Below are 16,612 nucleotides of genomic sequence, written 5' to 3' on the forward strand. Positions count from 1 at the left end.
AAGGACACACAGCACACACCTTCTAACTGCTTTCCTGTATATCTTTTATTCAGGATTTCATTCCTTGCTCTTTCCTCTCTCTCTTTTTCTCCAGTATATCTCTGTCTGTCTTATATACATATTACTTTATCTCTCATTTCCTCCTGATTTCTATACTGTCCCCCCCCTCTCTCTCTCTCTTCCAATCCTCCCCCCAACTTGGTCCTCCAGCAGCACCTCCTCTCTCAGTTTTAGCAGTTCATACTTTTCCCTGTGCTGTGCAGGACTGGTTTTGATGTGCTGCAGCATTTTTGCTACTCATAGACACACAAGGTCTTGGATCTTATGTCAGTGTGTGAGCGAGTGATGATCGGCACTCGGAGAAAGTGCAGTGGATGAGGACACAGGAAAGTTGCATATTTCTGTGGATAGCTGCTGTGCTGAAAGAGCCACTATGCTCTCGGCTTTATCTCTCCTGCTGCTGCTCTGCCTTCACACACATGTGCTGCCCTGGCCGGCTCAGGTACGTTCATTAACAGTGCTTAGCACAGATACACACCATGCAGATGGTTTGTAAATTAAGTACCTTCTGTCTGGAACTGAGTATAAAAATGTCTGGAAAACGTTTTGCATTTCGGTGGCCTCAGACCTGTGAATCTGATCCAAAATATCCATATGTAGGAATAAAAACCTGAATATAAAACAATCACTTTTGATTTTTGTCCTTGGAAGGCATGTGTTCATCATATATTTATATAATCAATTCTGTAAAAAAATTCCACATATCATGGTTTATACCATAATGTATACCATAATGTATACCATTATCACCATAATGGCATGCCATGGCTTTCTTTATCTCAGGAAACCTCGAAAGATAATATGGGTTAATATGATCTAATATGGGATCAAATCTTTCAGTTGGAAAAGAGAGTCCAAAATGTTTTACAGAGCAGCTTCTGTATTCTATCACCTTGCTACATTATATGATTATCACAATATTGTATTTTTATAAAGATTACTTTAATTCATCTCTATCCATTTATATTGGGCAGGATTTCTAACTTCAGTGGCATCACATCTGGGACTCTCTTCAGCCTCAGCCTATGTGATGTGCATGTGATAGAGTATATACAGATTAAACAACATGGGGTAGTGCTGTTATAGGAAAATAATCACCAACAGAGTGGTGTGATTTTCTTTGAGCAGAAGTGTTTTATGCTTCTTATACCACAGATATTCGCAAAGGTAATTTATTTTTTTATTTTATAAATTAAGAACAGCACATTTTTACTTTTCATCCATTTATAGTTACATGCAGTGTTGTGGAACGCCTGCAAAATATGTTAGTGCCTGTTATCATTGTTACAGCAGCAATTAACAGACATTCGCTCACTAGCGATTCCTTTTACATTCTCTCAAAGTTAATATAAAAAAAAAAAAAAAAAAAAAAAAAAAATGCAGCCCAAGTATTGGAGTTTTCTCCTCACCATCTTTACATCCATATAGATTTTAATTCACTAGTGTGAAACTGTTTCAGTTTTGTTGTTCATCACGTTCTTTTGTTTCATCTTGTCTACTTTTCTAGCAACTTCACGAGCTAGCTATAAGCCACACTGTAGTGTCATAGTCAGTCGCCGTTAAGCTTCTGCTGCGTTTGACAGAACTCGTAATTGGGAAGTCGGAGTTTGGAATCACATTACAAAGTGGGAGAAACAGAGACTCCTCCAGGAAGTCTTGTTTTTTGTTTCCTGTATGCCCAAGCTTCAAAAAACCATTAATTAGCAACAAACTAGCCAGCAGATATTAGTGATATGAGTCATTTTAACATTCATGATGTATTTACTTTCTCAAAGCAGTGAAATCTATGGTAAGTGGGTCTGTATGATTAATCTAAAGCAAATACAACTATAATTTCATTTAAAAGTATAGAAGTGGTATTCATTTACTGCTGATGGTGTGCAGCCATCTTGATATGATGTCATGTGTTGAATTCAGGGTTGTCTGGTTTCTGTCAAGGTTTCTTCCTCATGTTGTATTAAGAAGTTTTCATGGCTTGTTCATTAGGCTTTTCCCAGTTGAAATTTTCAGGTACAAGCTGTAGTTGAACACAGCATCTCCATGGGAGATAAAAAAAAGTAAGAATTCAGACTGACTTACTGCTTCTACATAAGAATAACATTTATAATATTGTTTAAGATAGGTCATGGTTAAATCATTAATGAAAAGGTTTATACAGTAATCAGATTCACGAAGGAGATCATCATGCAGTACATTTTTACTTCTGAGTCCTCACTCATCACCTCTATTAAGTCTGTTAATCATCATCTTCACTCAGACTCAGTTATGAAATGCATTATTTTGATCAAATTCTGTGTACAAAGTTTGTGAAAGGTTTTTCTTCCTGAATCTCAAAGATGTGGCTTATTGCACAATGCTCTTTCAGCTGCATCCTTCTCCTGACCTTGCCCTGTCTTTTTTCTGGTTTGTGGTGTCAGTCAGCATGCAGTTTCCCGTTAGCTGGCTTCAGAAATGGTTTGACCCTCCACGTTGTTAAGCTGTCATGACAGCCCACACACTGGCTGATATACACCGAGCTGAGGGGGGCCACCAAAATGCCATCTCATGGTTTCCTTTCTTTTTTTTTTTAACCTTAGCCTCATGAAAAAGAATAATGCTTTGACAGAATGCTCTCTGTATCTATATATCAGTCTGATGTGGGATCAAATCCATCCTGTAATATATCATTAGCATAGAAGAGGAGGAACAAACTTTACAGAGCAGCTCATATGTTCTGAGAAACTTGCTACATAGAGATGACCTTTGAGCTTACACCAATTTGCAGTGTGGTTTGTGTCCGAGCTTTTGGGAAACCCAACGCCCATAACACCAGTTGGATCAACACTGTTCTGGCTATTTTAGCCGACTTTACTAGCGCTGTGTGTTTATGCTGGGATGCTAACTTTGGCCTTGTGCCTCAGAACGTGCTTACAAGGGATTGTTACAGAGCTCAGGTTCCCTTCAGCCCATCTGTGTGTGTGTGTATTATGTGTGATATATATTCTATATGACCACTGACCATCATGCTAACATATAAGCCTCTTTGGCTGGACAGAGGAGACTTCCTCTGTGCACACGTTATTCCCCAGAAGTCTAATTAATCAGTATCAATACGGGATGTTAGCATCAACTCTGTGTGAAATGTCATGCATTCGCAGCCAAGGGCTGATTTACTGCTTTCCAGTAGTTATGTTTCTACTGGCAGCAACATGCTCAGCCTACTGTTTTGGTTATAACCCCATTGTGTTCTATTTCTTAAGTTACACTGAGTAATGTAAGAGAAGGATTTTTTTAGTGTGAACAGGGCTACTGTGAGGAAAGAGCAGAGCCCCTGCTTTTATCTTGTAAAGCTCTATGTGGCTATAGTATAGAGATTCTCAAATGTAGCATCCAGGGGCCCCCAGGGGTCTGTACAGCAAAGCCATGGGCCGTAATTTTTATAATTTGTTATAGCAGTGGAAGTCACAACCCATCATTATCAAAGTTATTCTCTTTATTACTGCGGTCTCCTGAAGTGTGTAACACAGTGACACTATCTGTACACGTCCAAATATCTGTATCCATATTCGGATTTACAGTAAATCTGAAGTCAGCATGGCCTAAACCAGAAGTGTTTTTAAAGATGTATGCATTTATTTGTGTTTGTTTGGTTTAAACCACTATTACCCCAGAAACACTAGAAAACACCAGAGAAGAAATCTGGTGGTAGAAATGTCAGCAGTGTCAATATTATGTGTGAATCCTGGCTCTGACAGTTCCTCAACCTCAGCTACATCACTCCAGTTCATAATTGGTCTCAACTAGTGATGTGTACTGGACTGTTTCTGTAATCCTGATTCATAGTTATTATTTTTGTTTGTACCTGTTTATGACATTTTCTAAGGAATTTAGTTGGTTCTATTTCTGAAAATAACAAACAAGTAGCCTAATTTAAACCACCGTGACCCTGACCAGGGAGGTACTAAGGATGAATGAGTGAACTCTGTAAATGCATCGCATGTTAATGAACATGATCTTAGTTTTTATTGCAAGCTTCATATCTTATCTTTGTTTGCTCACTTCAATTACATGTGTTTAATCTAAACTTAAAAAAAACAGTCCGCCTTTAAATAACATCAACTTGGAACCTAGATAATCTATGGCTCCAATAAAGAGCTAAAATATTATTTTGCACACTTATAGTGTCCAATATTTGATTACTTTGATTATGTTTATAAAATAAATGTGTAGCTGTGTTAGCTGTAGCATGTCAACATGTCTGGGATGTCTTTCATTTTGAAAAAAGATATTCTGACACTCATTTGAGAGATACATATATATATATATATATATATATATATATGGATAGATAGATGGATATAGGTATATATACACATATACACATACGTATATATGTGCGTACATTAAATTATATATTGCAATATATGAGTAATATATGAGTTTCTTCCCAGTTTACAGTAATGCTGCTTATTCCGTACCAATGAAATGAACCCTAAATGATCCATAAAACAAGTTTGAATCATCATGTAAATGCCTACATGCAAAAACATTGATACTAGCAACAGATGTTAGCTGAGTGCAAACTGTATCAGAAATGGGTTCTGTCCTCTTCTTCATTAAGAGAACTGTAGTTGATTTCTACCTCCTCATGTGGAGGCCATATGCTCTACACACACACATACACACACCGGTTTTGTTGGGATTCAGTGGTGGCTGTCGTGTCATGATGTGACTCTTTTAAGTACACAGAATAGGAGGATAATGCAGCAAAGAATGCAAGAGCACATGTGTCTTTTTTATTGTCATTCTAGCAAAGCTGGTATGTTTAACCTTTTGTGATTCTGAAATAAGAGATTGTGTTTGGATGAACAGACTTCTGACATTTTTGGTTAATGTTGCATTTAATGTTTATCCTGTTTTTTCTTTAGCGACGGGCACAGCACGTATTCCTTTTCTCATTTGCCAAATGCATTCCTTCTCACGTTTCTCGAACATCGACCTCCTGATGTTGCAGTGGCTCCTGTTCACCTCTCCGCTGTGTATGGACAAAATCTGCAGCATTGGCAGGAGATCATATGGGATGGGATGGAATAGCTGAGGTTTAGAGCTCCAGTCTGGGCCAAACCGCACTGACTTCACGCCTCCCGGTGGAGTTTCCGAACCAGACTGGAGCAGTAATGGTACTATGACTCTCAGCAGAGTCAAGACGAGGGTTGTGGAATAACAGGGAAAATCTATAAGAATTGTGTTTGGTGTAGTGTGTGCTATATTAAAGTGCACCTTCAAAGTGCCATCTGACAGGCCACGTAAAGAGTTATCACATGCTACATTTGGCTTGCGAGAAACATTCTTGCAGAAAGTCCTGGAACCTGTTACTGTAATTCTTACACAGTATTTCTGCATACGTTTGTGTTTCCATCTTCTAACACACCTGGCTCAACTCACTAAGTTTGATGATGTCTTGAGTCTTGTGTCTTAGAGGCTGGAAAACATAGTACACTGTAAAAAAAAAACAGTAAAAGAAGCCCTATAATTTATCAGTTGGAACTCAAAAGTTATGGCTCTTGGCTATTGATACAAATCCCAGAACCTCCAAGTTGCTACTGTTAAACCTTTAGCCCTAAACTGCTAAGATGTCTCAACTGTAAGTCACGTTGAATGAAAGCATTCGGCACGAATAAATGGTTAAATGCAAATAGAATTTTGTATACTACTACAAAACCTACTCTTTATCGACTTTCACAAAATAAAAGTTTTCATTTGGTATGTAGCTATGTTTAAACGTAAAATGCTTTATGCGAGCTACTTGTTCCGAATCCCTCCTCCTGCTGCATACGTCAAGCGAGGCACGATCTAGCTGGTGGTATACTCTTTTTCTGAATCAGGAACAGACAAAACCAAGAAAAATAAGTGTAGCCCAAAGCCACCATATAACTTTCCTGCTTACTATACATAGTCACCTCACGGATAGTTAAGACGCTAACCAGTCTTGAATATTATCTTTTAGGTGTGATGCAAGGACAGAACACCACATCACATTGACAAAATATTCGCCACTGACTTTTTGTCGAGGCTGGAATGTTCCAAATGAAAAACTCTCAGGAGAGGATAAGGACTATGTCTGTAGTTGTTCCCTTCCTAAGAAGGCATCATTTAACTAGCTAACCAAATTACCATGTTATTGCTTTATGTTAGCTATCACTTTTCACTCAGTCTCTCTCACTTTGAGTCAGTGCTTTATCCTGTTCAGGGTGGATCCTATCCTGGGAACACTGGGTGTGAATAGATCCAGGAATACACCCTGGATGGGGTGCCAGTACATCACAGGGCACCATCGAACACGAGACCCTGGAGGGTTGAGGTGGCAACACTGACACTATCTGCTGCTCCTACAGCTTTTTAGTCTCGTCAGTTAGGTTTCCAGCAAACCACAAACACAAGACTGGGAAACACACTGGAGCTTTTACTTGCCTGGTGGCTCACTAATGTGCTTATCATTTGTCCACACCTACCGCTGTCTTAGTGGAATCAAAATGCTTTGCAAGGCATTGTATTTCGTAATCTTTCTCTAATTCAAAAAAAAAAAATTGCTGCTTTGCTGAACCGATTTCTCGATGGCAGTAATTTTCAAATCCCTGAATTCTTGAGTTATATATTATTCCTGGGTTTCTAGTCTTGGTTAACAGACTTGATGGCAGTGTTAAGGTCCTCCCTACTAGGGAATATTAGGAGGGAAGTTGTTAAAGATCTAAGGAAAGGTAATGAGGTAAGAAAACTATAAGTACTACTCAAGCCTTGACCCATCGCTCAGTTTGTTAGTCCTTAATTAAGGTCTGATCATGAAATACCCATGTTTATCAGACATATCCTTATACTTAACTCTTTTTTAGTGAATAAACAGTGTTGCAGCACAGTAGTAGGATCTTAGCTAATGTCTCCTTTTCTGTGCTGTAAGGATGGTCACAGTCGGCCATCTGCAACTGCAGCTTCTCTCCATGCACAGCTTATTACAGATGCAAGGAAACTGCAAAGTCAGCTGTTCTTTGATCGGTTAAATGCTTGTAATGAAACAAATATGGGATTGCACTCTCGTTTTTCTTTTATTCCATCTCCAGTTGGGAGAATATCACAGGGTTATATCATTACCATCTTATATCAAGCTGTCTTGGTATAAGTTCAGCTCGGTAATAAATGGTTGGCTGGAATGGTCTTGCGAGTGCATTTTTCAGCTTGAGTTCAGGTAATGTGCATATTGCATTTCCAGATGAGCTGATGCTCTTCTGGATCCATTAAACTTAAGACTGAAAGATCTCAAAATGTTTACCAACTGCTTCCAGCACAGCTTCTGTACCAGATTCTCTGTTGTGGCCAATAATAAATTTATTTAAATTATTTAGCTAAAGGCAGCTCGTCCGACCAGAAGCTAGCTACAGGACTAGAGACATTAGCTCTGAAAGGGGACGACTGGCTGACGACATGGCTTGTTCAAAAAAAAATGCTGATGACAAATATACATTTAAAGATGACTGAGCAGTGAACTATAAAAATGTTTATTAGTCCTGCATCAAATTGAAACGAGATGTGTCTCATCTGTTCATGGCTCTAGTGAAAAGTGGTAATGTAAAGCAACACTATGAAACAAAGCATTACTGTTTCAAATTATCTTATTTATAGCCAAAAACAAATCGTTAAACATTAAAAGCTAACCATTCAGATATGTTATTTGCTTTTCCTGACTTTTGCAAGCAAGGAATTTTATGTAAACCCCTGATCTAGGCGATGTTTTGTAATATTCATATGCTGAACAATATTTATCATTGTATTTTTTCTTTTCTTTTTTTTTTTCAACCGGAAATGGGTTGTTGGGGATGTTAACTTTTGCATTCAATCTTATGTCAGTGAGAGATCCAGAGATCTCATGCTTACATCCAGCTAATGCAGATTGTTCTGAACTTGCTGCTGATGTTTACTTCAGTAAAGATTTTTTCCCTTTAATCCCCAGAAATAAGATGTTACTTCTTTGTCTGATACTTTGACTAGCTCATTTAAACTGAAGCATTTTTATTTGCAGACAACTTGGCCAGCCAGTTCAGATATTCCTTCTGAGATCTTATGAGTAGAAAACAAAGAGCTACATTAGATGTTTGGTGGTTTGGCTGTCTTCATATGAGGCTTGGCCACCACGACTGACTGCCCAAGTAAGTCTGCTGTTTCTGTAATTCTAATCAGGAAGTATCTCCGATCGTTGACCTTTCCTTGCTCACACATCTTAACCATGAACTCGACCGCCCAGACACAACAAAGAGCTCATATTCCATTGAAACGACGGAGCTACACCAATCTGATTTAAATTTACACAGCCTTTCTTATTGCTACACGTGTTGTAAAGTGTGCCACATCTGAGAATCTCATTTTAATCTCCCAATGTAGCTGGTGCTGAAAGGTTCAGGATGTGGCTTTTCTGTAAAAGGCGTCTGGTACGTAGTACTTCTGAGAAGCAAGGAATTTAATTAAAGCAGTGCTATATGCAGTACATTTAATGCTATTTTCACTCACAAGTCAAGTGGCCCTGTTTATGAATCCTTCTAAGGAGGAATCCATATAAACCAGACAAATTAGTTATTATTTGATTTTAATGTTTTACTTGTTCATCTGATCCCACAAGGATGTGGGGTTTTTTTTTTTTTGGCTAATTGAAGTTACTGAGCTTTTTATAGATTTTATTCATGACTTATATGAGATGCAGAATGAATGGTCATAAATAAACCACGATTGCAGCAGAGTGAGTGAATCAAGACTACCATTTTCCTTGCAGCATCTGAGTTGAGTCTGATTTTACATTGGACACACAGACACCACTGCTGTTTATTCCAGCACTAATGGTAAGGAATTCACGAGGGGAGTCAAGCTGCCCATGACCAGTGACCAGTCTAACTGTCTCCAGCTGAAAGTGGATCTCAGGGAAGGTTTAAATCATTACTTTGGTTCATCGGTAGTTCTTCTGGAGCCTGACAGTGTACCACCACCCACTGAGAGCAGATCGTAGAGAGAAAAATGAAGTATTTTAAGGTCAAACGTGAGCGCTTCAGCCCTGGGGAGGCTCGGCAAAAGGAGAAACTATCAGATCCTCTCTTAGGCTTTGTGCCATTGAGGGTTGTTTTTACAATGAGATGTCTCAATTTTTGGTGGATTATTAGAGAAGCAAAGAGAGTCTTCTGTTTCACAAATGTTTAACAATGTTGATTGGGCCGTAGATGATTAATTTTCTATAACAGCAACCCTGACAGAGGTTCCGGCTGAAAGGCAAATCACAAGTTAATAATAATGTATTTGTTCTAATACATGATCTATATTTCTGTACTAACAGCTCTTTCACAGGTACTTGTACAGCAGACACATAAACTAATATAAAAATGTGTAATTGTTGAAATGGTCAAGTTTTCTGAGACAAAAGGTTCATTTAGTTTCGTTGTGCAATGACAATAAGAATATTTAGCATTTTACTTAGCATTTATGGAAGGAGTCTCCGGTGCCACTGCTTAATTACTTAGTCAAAGGTTGATTTTAAATTATCTCATCAATTAGGGTTTATTTGTTGTTCTCTCTCTTGTCTTTTATGACTGGAAATCATGGTCCAGAAGTGTTGCCAGCCCTTGGAGAATGGGTTTATGTGTTTTAACCACCACTTAAAGAACTTTAAGGCCTTTAAGACCTAATAACTCATGCATCATAAAAAAAAGAGAATCATAAACATTAAATGTGGTTGTTTTTAAGAGTAGAATATGATGTCAGTTGTAGTATGATGTAACACAAGAACAAGCTTGCCTCGATTTAGCCATTTGAGATTCACTCAAATTGGGATTCATTGGGATAAGGTGACAGTGGTATGTCAGAGGCAAGGATTCTGTACTAGTAATTAGAAGTAATTAGCTCACTTAGGCCACATCCTTAACCCTGAAGTGCTCAGATTTGAGCTTGAAAGTCATTCTGGATTCTGGATCATTTCTGCCAAATCCATCCACTGGTGCATGAGAGTGTAATGATGCGTATGCATGTGTCTTTGTGTGTTTGGTTTGGATAAAGTTTGGTTTGGATAAAGTTCTCATTCCTCCCGTAGGTGAGTTTAAACATGTCTCAGTGTCTTTTTGCCCTGTCACTCTTCCATCATTTCTCTGCTTCACTTCACTATTGGTTGCTTTGCCAGATTAAAACTACTACCACTGTGTAGTTTTATTGTGAAAAAAATGTTTTTACAGAGCTGTTTTTATTGGGTTTATTCGGACCATCCCCTCTCTCTTGTATATGGATTCTTAGCATAAAGGTGACATTATTATTATTCTTGAAACTTGTAAGTGTCTTGGTAAGTAGCAGTGGACAGTGTACTGTATATATTGTATCCTGATATACACTACATTACACATAACAGTATGTATTCCTTAAAAATCAGAGTAATGAATTTTAGGATTTGACGCAAGATTTCCAAAGCTGAATATTGTTCAGGATATCAGTAAAATTCATACAGTCTAATCCTGATGTAACCTCAATACTGTCTTCCCATCTGAAACACTTCATGATGTTCATCTGGTAATCGTTGAGTCTGATCACGGAAGTCTTGGTCGCTTTATGGTTGTGAGATTGAGGATTATAAGGATTATGTACCACGAAGATCTATGTGATTCTGAAGATGAGCTGTTTGCTGTTCTGGTTTTGTCTCCTCACAATTCTTTGATGAGTATGTGTATTTTTTATGTCTTTTGGGGCTTTTACACTTGCGGGGTTTTTTTCTCAGTCACCAGTGCATGTTTGACATGGAATCCGAGGGGAATTCTGCTGCCAGCATGTCTGTTTCATCAGAGTGAAGTTTCCAAAGTTAGGAAAAAAATTAATTTTTTTCTAAAATTGCAGAGTGATATCACATGCTTTTTTAACCTCCTGGCCAATCAGGTCACAAGTTGAGGGCATGCAAGAAAAACAAACATGGAGGACAAATTAAAGCAGTTTTACAGCATGTTTAATTTTATGATTTTTTGATTTTTCTTGATTTTCTGATTTTCCTCATCACCAGAGTTATCTTTATTTCATCTGCATTACTGATAATAATAAATGTAATCTAGACAGATTCTCTTGATCTTTCTGTCTGTCTGTAGTTCTGTTTGTTAGAAAATTATTAGAAAAAGGATTAAATCTACTGTTTTTGTTCTTGTGGGGAAACCTTTCAAGGTTCTATGCAAAACCCTACAACAAAGCATTTTCCTTTCAGAGTAGAGAGGTTTTAGGAAGCAATGAAACAAACAAACAAACAAAAAAAACAACTCTTGAGGAAATGTTTATTAGAGTATTTTGATACAGGACATCCATACTATATTTAATATCTGGAGTTTTTTTGTATTTCTATCTAGAGATAGAACAATCCAATACCAAGGATCAGTAGCAAAAACTTGTGGATTGGATAAAGGAGAAAAAAATGCATGCCAATACTGAAGCAAATGGAAAAGTGAAAATGTTTACATATAAGGAGACTTTATGTGTATTTTTTGTTAGGATTGATTTGTTAATATATAATTTTACTTTATATTTTATTACTTTTATTATATTTGCAATGCAAGTGATTTTGTGTGTTTAACTGAATAAAATAAAAGCTGTTGTTTTGTGTAAGTTTTTAGCTATGTATTTTTTCTATATTTGTAAAGTGCTTAAGTTAAAAAGATCATTATAAAGTTTAGTAGTATTTTAAAGAAAAAAAATCGGATGGATATTGTTATCCGCTGATACTGAAGGTTTCAGTATCAATATTGGTATCAGAAAAGAAAAAGTGGTATTGTGCCATCTCCACTTCTATCATATGCACTTTTGTAGACTATGACCAGTCAGAGTAGCTGTGATTACTTTAAGCTCTTCAAATCTTTAAACATCTTTTCCTCATATCCAGCATGGCGAAAGGATTCTGATCATGTGGTGAGAAAATCAATGGCAGATGCTTCATATGAAACACTCTTTCTGTCTTTATTCTTACTTGTGTTTGACAGAGTCCAGGATGTGATGAGCTGTTGGGTTCAGGGAAGGTGCTGGATAAATGTGGTGTGTGTGGCGGGGACAACACGGCGTGTCGGCTGGTTTCTGGACTGTTCCAGCACAGCCTGTCCAAAGTGGGCTACCACAAGATCGTAGAGATCCCACAGGGAGCAACCAAAATCAACATCACTGAGATGGTCAAGAGCCAAAACTACCTCGGTGAGTGCCTTGGAAGTTTACACACACATACACACACACACGCACACTCACAGAACATAATTCTGTACATTTAAGAATGATTTACCTGATTTGAGGTGTAAATGGTGTTTGGTCATTCAGACACAGCACTTCTGATATAAATTAGCTCGATACAAACCACTGCAATAATGATAATAGTAATATAAAATAATATTAAATAATTAAATAGCTAAAAGTAGTTTTATAAGTAATATATAAACATATATTGTTAATGTAATATAAATAATATTGCACTACATCATTATTTATATATAACTTTTCATTATTTTTAAAGTCTCACTGCCAAAAGATTAAGCAAAGTATGTACGATAAACTACACTAATCTGACACAGAAGCCTATTATCATTAACTGTAGATCTGTGGAAATTACTACAAATACTGAGTGTATGTGGTAGAATTGTTCAATTAAAATAAAACAGTGAGCACATGAAAGAATCTGTGATTATTTCTCAAAAGTGTTATTATCCTCGCAAAAGTCTTTCATTCTCACTAAAAGTCAGCTCTTTTAACTCACAGAAAAATCTGTTTCTGAGATTATAATGGCAGTATCTGTGTGTGTGAGAGAGAGAGAGAGAGAGAGAGAGAGAGAGAGACAAAGAGGACGAGAGTCTCCTGCTATATGAGGAGTGACTGGAGGAATGTCAGTGCTTTATTGTTGGAGACATTGCTTTAATGAGAGCCACGTCGAGCCCCAGCAGTGTGTCTGGCTCGCGGCAGACAGGACCGTGTGTTTGCTCTCCTTCCTCTCTTGCCTTAGGGGTCATGGACATAAACAAGCTTTCATTAGTGTCCCCTTTCCCCCCCGAGTTCAGCAGCCACTTCAATTACACAGAAGAATTTTCCAGTAAACTCGGCCACTGTTAACGTGACGGTGTCAAAAACAGTCAAAAACGCAGATGCTGCTGTGGAGAAGTTTCAGTCCAAACAGACAATAGAGGAGCTTTTCAAAAGTTCAGAGTAAATCAGATTATTGTGGAAGACAGAAAAGTGAAGTCTGCAGGATCAATGGTTATGCTGAAAGGTGATGTCTAACGGAGGTTGGCAAATTTAAGAATTTTCCCTGGAAAGCTTCTTTGCTCTGAAGGCCTTCTGCTGACTGAATTAATTTCTAAATTATGTCTCTGGTGATTTTGCTACATCATAAAGTTATATGGTCAATACTAGATAACTGGAAACAGAAATACTCCTTGTGTGTCAGAAGAAATTACTGAAAAGATCACTGATACGCCATTGCATCGCTTTAGAGTCAGATCCAAAGAACAGACTCTGCTGCTCTAAAGTGTAAAATATGATAATTTTATTTGTATAGTACTTCATAATATCATTCAATTCCTGTGTCACAGAAAGAACAGTGAGCACTAGATGATGCACTGGCAGCAAATTTCCAAAAATCACCATAATTAGTTGTGAGGAAATAAACCAGATGTTTGTTCACCCACTCCACCAGCTTGAGCCATGAGCTTCCCGTTTTAGCGTGTCATTTTTTTCCCCCGGCAGCTTTGCGGAGTCGCTCTGGACGTTCCATCATTAATGGAAACTGGGCCATCGACCGACCTGGAAAGTACGAAGGAGGAGGGACGATGTTCACTTACAGACGGCCCAATGAGATCAGCAGCACTGCTGGAGAGTCCTTTCTAGCGGAAGGACCAACCAGTGAGATCCTGGACGTCTACGTGAGTGATATTCACAGGCAGATTTTTATGGGACGTATTCAGAGTTGATTGACGTGTGCAGCCCCACAATTTAATTGCCTTGATTTAGTATCACAAAACTTCGTTAATTTTTGCTGACACTTAACTGTCAAGATATAATATAATAAAATGCTGAATAATAGGATGTGCTGAATCAAAAGCTGATGAATAATAAGGGTGGAAGCCATTTTGTTAAAATAAACTAAATCTGCAATGTAATGATTACATCTAGTACTATTCATGCAGCAATATACAGCATTGCCAATATACTAGACTTTATATTACTTTATAAAGTACTTTATATATTTACTTAGATATTAGATGTCTACTTCAATATTTGCCATTGTCTCACACATATATTAGTGTATTAGTCTTTTTAGTTTTTAGATTTTTAATTGTGTCTTTCTTTTATGGTACATCATATGATGTTTGAAACGTGATCTTCAGTCCACATTTTCTGATTTTTTCCCCCCCTTGTTAAAAGGCAAGTGAAGAAAGCTTTATTTGTCAAGTATACATTACAGTACAGCAAAATTCTTCTCTTCTCAGGAAGCTGGGGTCAGACATGATACAGCACCCCTGGAGCAGATATGGTTAAGAACCTTGCTCAAGGGCCCATTAGTATTGGGGCTTGAACCACTGACCTTCTGTACAGTAAACCAACACCTTAACCGCTAAGTTAACCGTCACCACTGCTTGTGCTTGTATAAAGGCTGTGGTTTACACACTAGTGAACACACTGGCAACCTTGAAGCCATGAGCTAAAGACGGGTCATTTTAATACTTTGAAGGGGATGTCTAGAAAACTTAACTATAATCATAACCCGACACTGAATACAAGGAACTTTCCCTGAGTAAATGTTGACTTTTGAACTCAAGTCCCTGACTCTGAATACGGCCCTATAAGAGTTGTGTGTCTGTTTGCTGCTGTGATGAGGATACGGTAGCAGTAAGAAAGGAAAAATGTGCTGGTTTTTTCTTTCTTTCTTTTTTTTTTTTGTGGCTGTAAATTGTGAATTGTGATTGTCAAATGTGCTTGATGTAAAAAACACATGAATTCTGCTCTGACTGTCCACTCGGGCTACTTTAGATATGTACTGGATTTCAGTACCACATATAAAAGTGGTCCAAATTGGAATTAAAAATGATTGAGCAATAATTGTAGCTAAACCTTCATTGTCATATTACAGTCTTCTGCATTGCTTGGCTCAGGCACACTCATCTAGAGTTTCTGTCTCCTCTCGGTTTTATCACTCAGATGATCTACCAGCAGCCCAATCCTAGAGTGCACTATGAGTACATCCTTCCTTCTGAAAACTCCGTCAGCACGCCCACTAACACAGAGGAGGGTGAGCTGATCATCACATCACAACATTCTTAATGCATACTAAAACACTTTTTGGATGCACTGTAGCTGGTGTGCAAGTACTTAAATTAATGGTTAAGTGGGGAGGATCAGTAAATCAAGTTTTTCACTGGAACTCAGGGTGGAGTGAATGCTGAGATACAAATAAAATGCACATTTTTTTCATAATCTGTAATAGATGACTCAGGAATGTGATGTTAAATGGACTCACACACTAGTGCAAAATAATAACGTTATTAGATCATGTTTTTGAAGTATTTTTCTGATTATATAAAGTGTGGTTATAGTGTTATTTTTTAAAGTGCTGTAGAGCTTTTAATAATGTTTTAATTTATATATTTAAAATATTCACGTAGGTTGTTGTGACGTTCACTTTACCTGTGTTTCAGATGTCTTTTACCATTACTTTACATACAGATTTGTAGACACAAATGGCACCCCAGTCATGGGATCATCCATCTGGTGGTTATGAGCCGCCTCTTAGCTTCAGTGTAAAACTAAATACGCAAAAAATTGGACACTAAACATGTCTTTGCCTAAATTCGATTTCATTCCCAAATGCCTCTTAAACTAACAATAAACTAACATTAATCAACTGACATTTTACCCTTTCCCAATCCCATACTTAAATATAACCCAAAACCCAACCCTGCGTCTAGTATTAACCCTGAATCTGACATGGAACCTTTCGATAGGTAGTTTCTTAATAATCTGTAGGTCATTTGTACATCAGGACCCTGTTTTCTGTAGGTAACACAGTGACTGGTGGGGCAGGAGATGATCAGTATGGCAGAAGGCCATCTCAGGATGGACATGAACGAACAGATGGGCACAGGAACCCACCTCACATACCTGAAAGCCAGGTACCGCCTCGCAGGCACAGAGAACACAACTGGAAACTCACGGGCACGACTGACTGCAGCGTCTCCTGTGGCAGAGGTCAGGACCAAACACTTTAGCATGTGATTCCCAGATTTTAATGCTGATTTCATGTTCAAGGTCTGCAAGGTTTTAATACTGGTATCTATAATTTCTTTTCTTGCAAATGTCATTTTGTCCCAAGTGACAACACTTGCATAATCATGGTCCTAAATGAGCCCATACAGAAAGCTTCATAAAGTACATTTGCAATTTTTTTAATTTTTAATGCATTTTTATACCTTACATACATTTATTGCATCATTAGGGGTGTATAATGATAGATTTATACGATTGTTCTTCTTATTGCTGTACCATTATAGATGAT

At 37.7% G+C, this 16,612-nt stretch overlaps 1 protein-coding gene across 1 annotated transcript in view; it reads left to right on the top strand.

Moving 5' to 3' along the window:
• Positions 1 to 16,612, top strand: part of adamtsl7 (ADAMTS-like 7) — a 48,913-nt gene that overhangs the window by 24,084 nt on the left and 8,217 nt on the right. Inside the window, exons 8-11 of the mRNA XM_026927014.3 lie at positions 12,066 to 12,270; positions 13,807 to 13,982; positions 15,259 to 15,349; positions 16,117 to 16,305. Of these exons, the coding sequence (XP_026782815.3) occupies positions 12,066 to 12,270; positions 13,807 to 13,982; positions 15,259 to 15,349; positions 16,117 to 16,305 (661 nt within the window). The remainder of the gene's footprint in view (positions 1 to 12,065; positions 12,271 to 13,806; positions 13,983 to 15,258; positions 15,350 to 16,116; positions 16,306 to 16,612) is intronic.

Source organism: Pangasianodon hypophthalmus, chromosome 6, assembly GCF_027358585.1.
Source record: "Pangasianodon hypophthalmus isolate fPanHyp1 chromosome 6, fPanHyp1.pri, whole genome shotgun sequence".
Taxonomy (NCBI): domain Eukaryota; kingdom Metazoa; phylum Chordata; class Actinopteri; order Siluriformes; family Pangasiidae; genus Pangasianodon; species Pangasianodon hypophthalmus.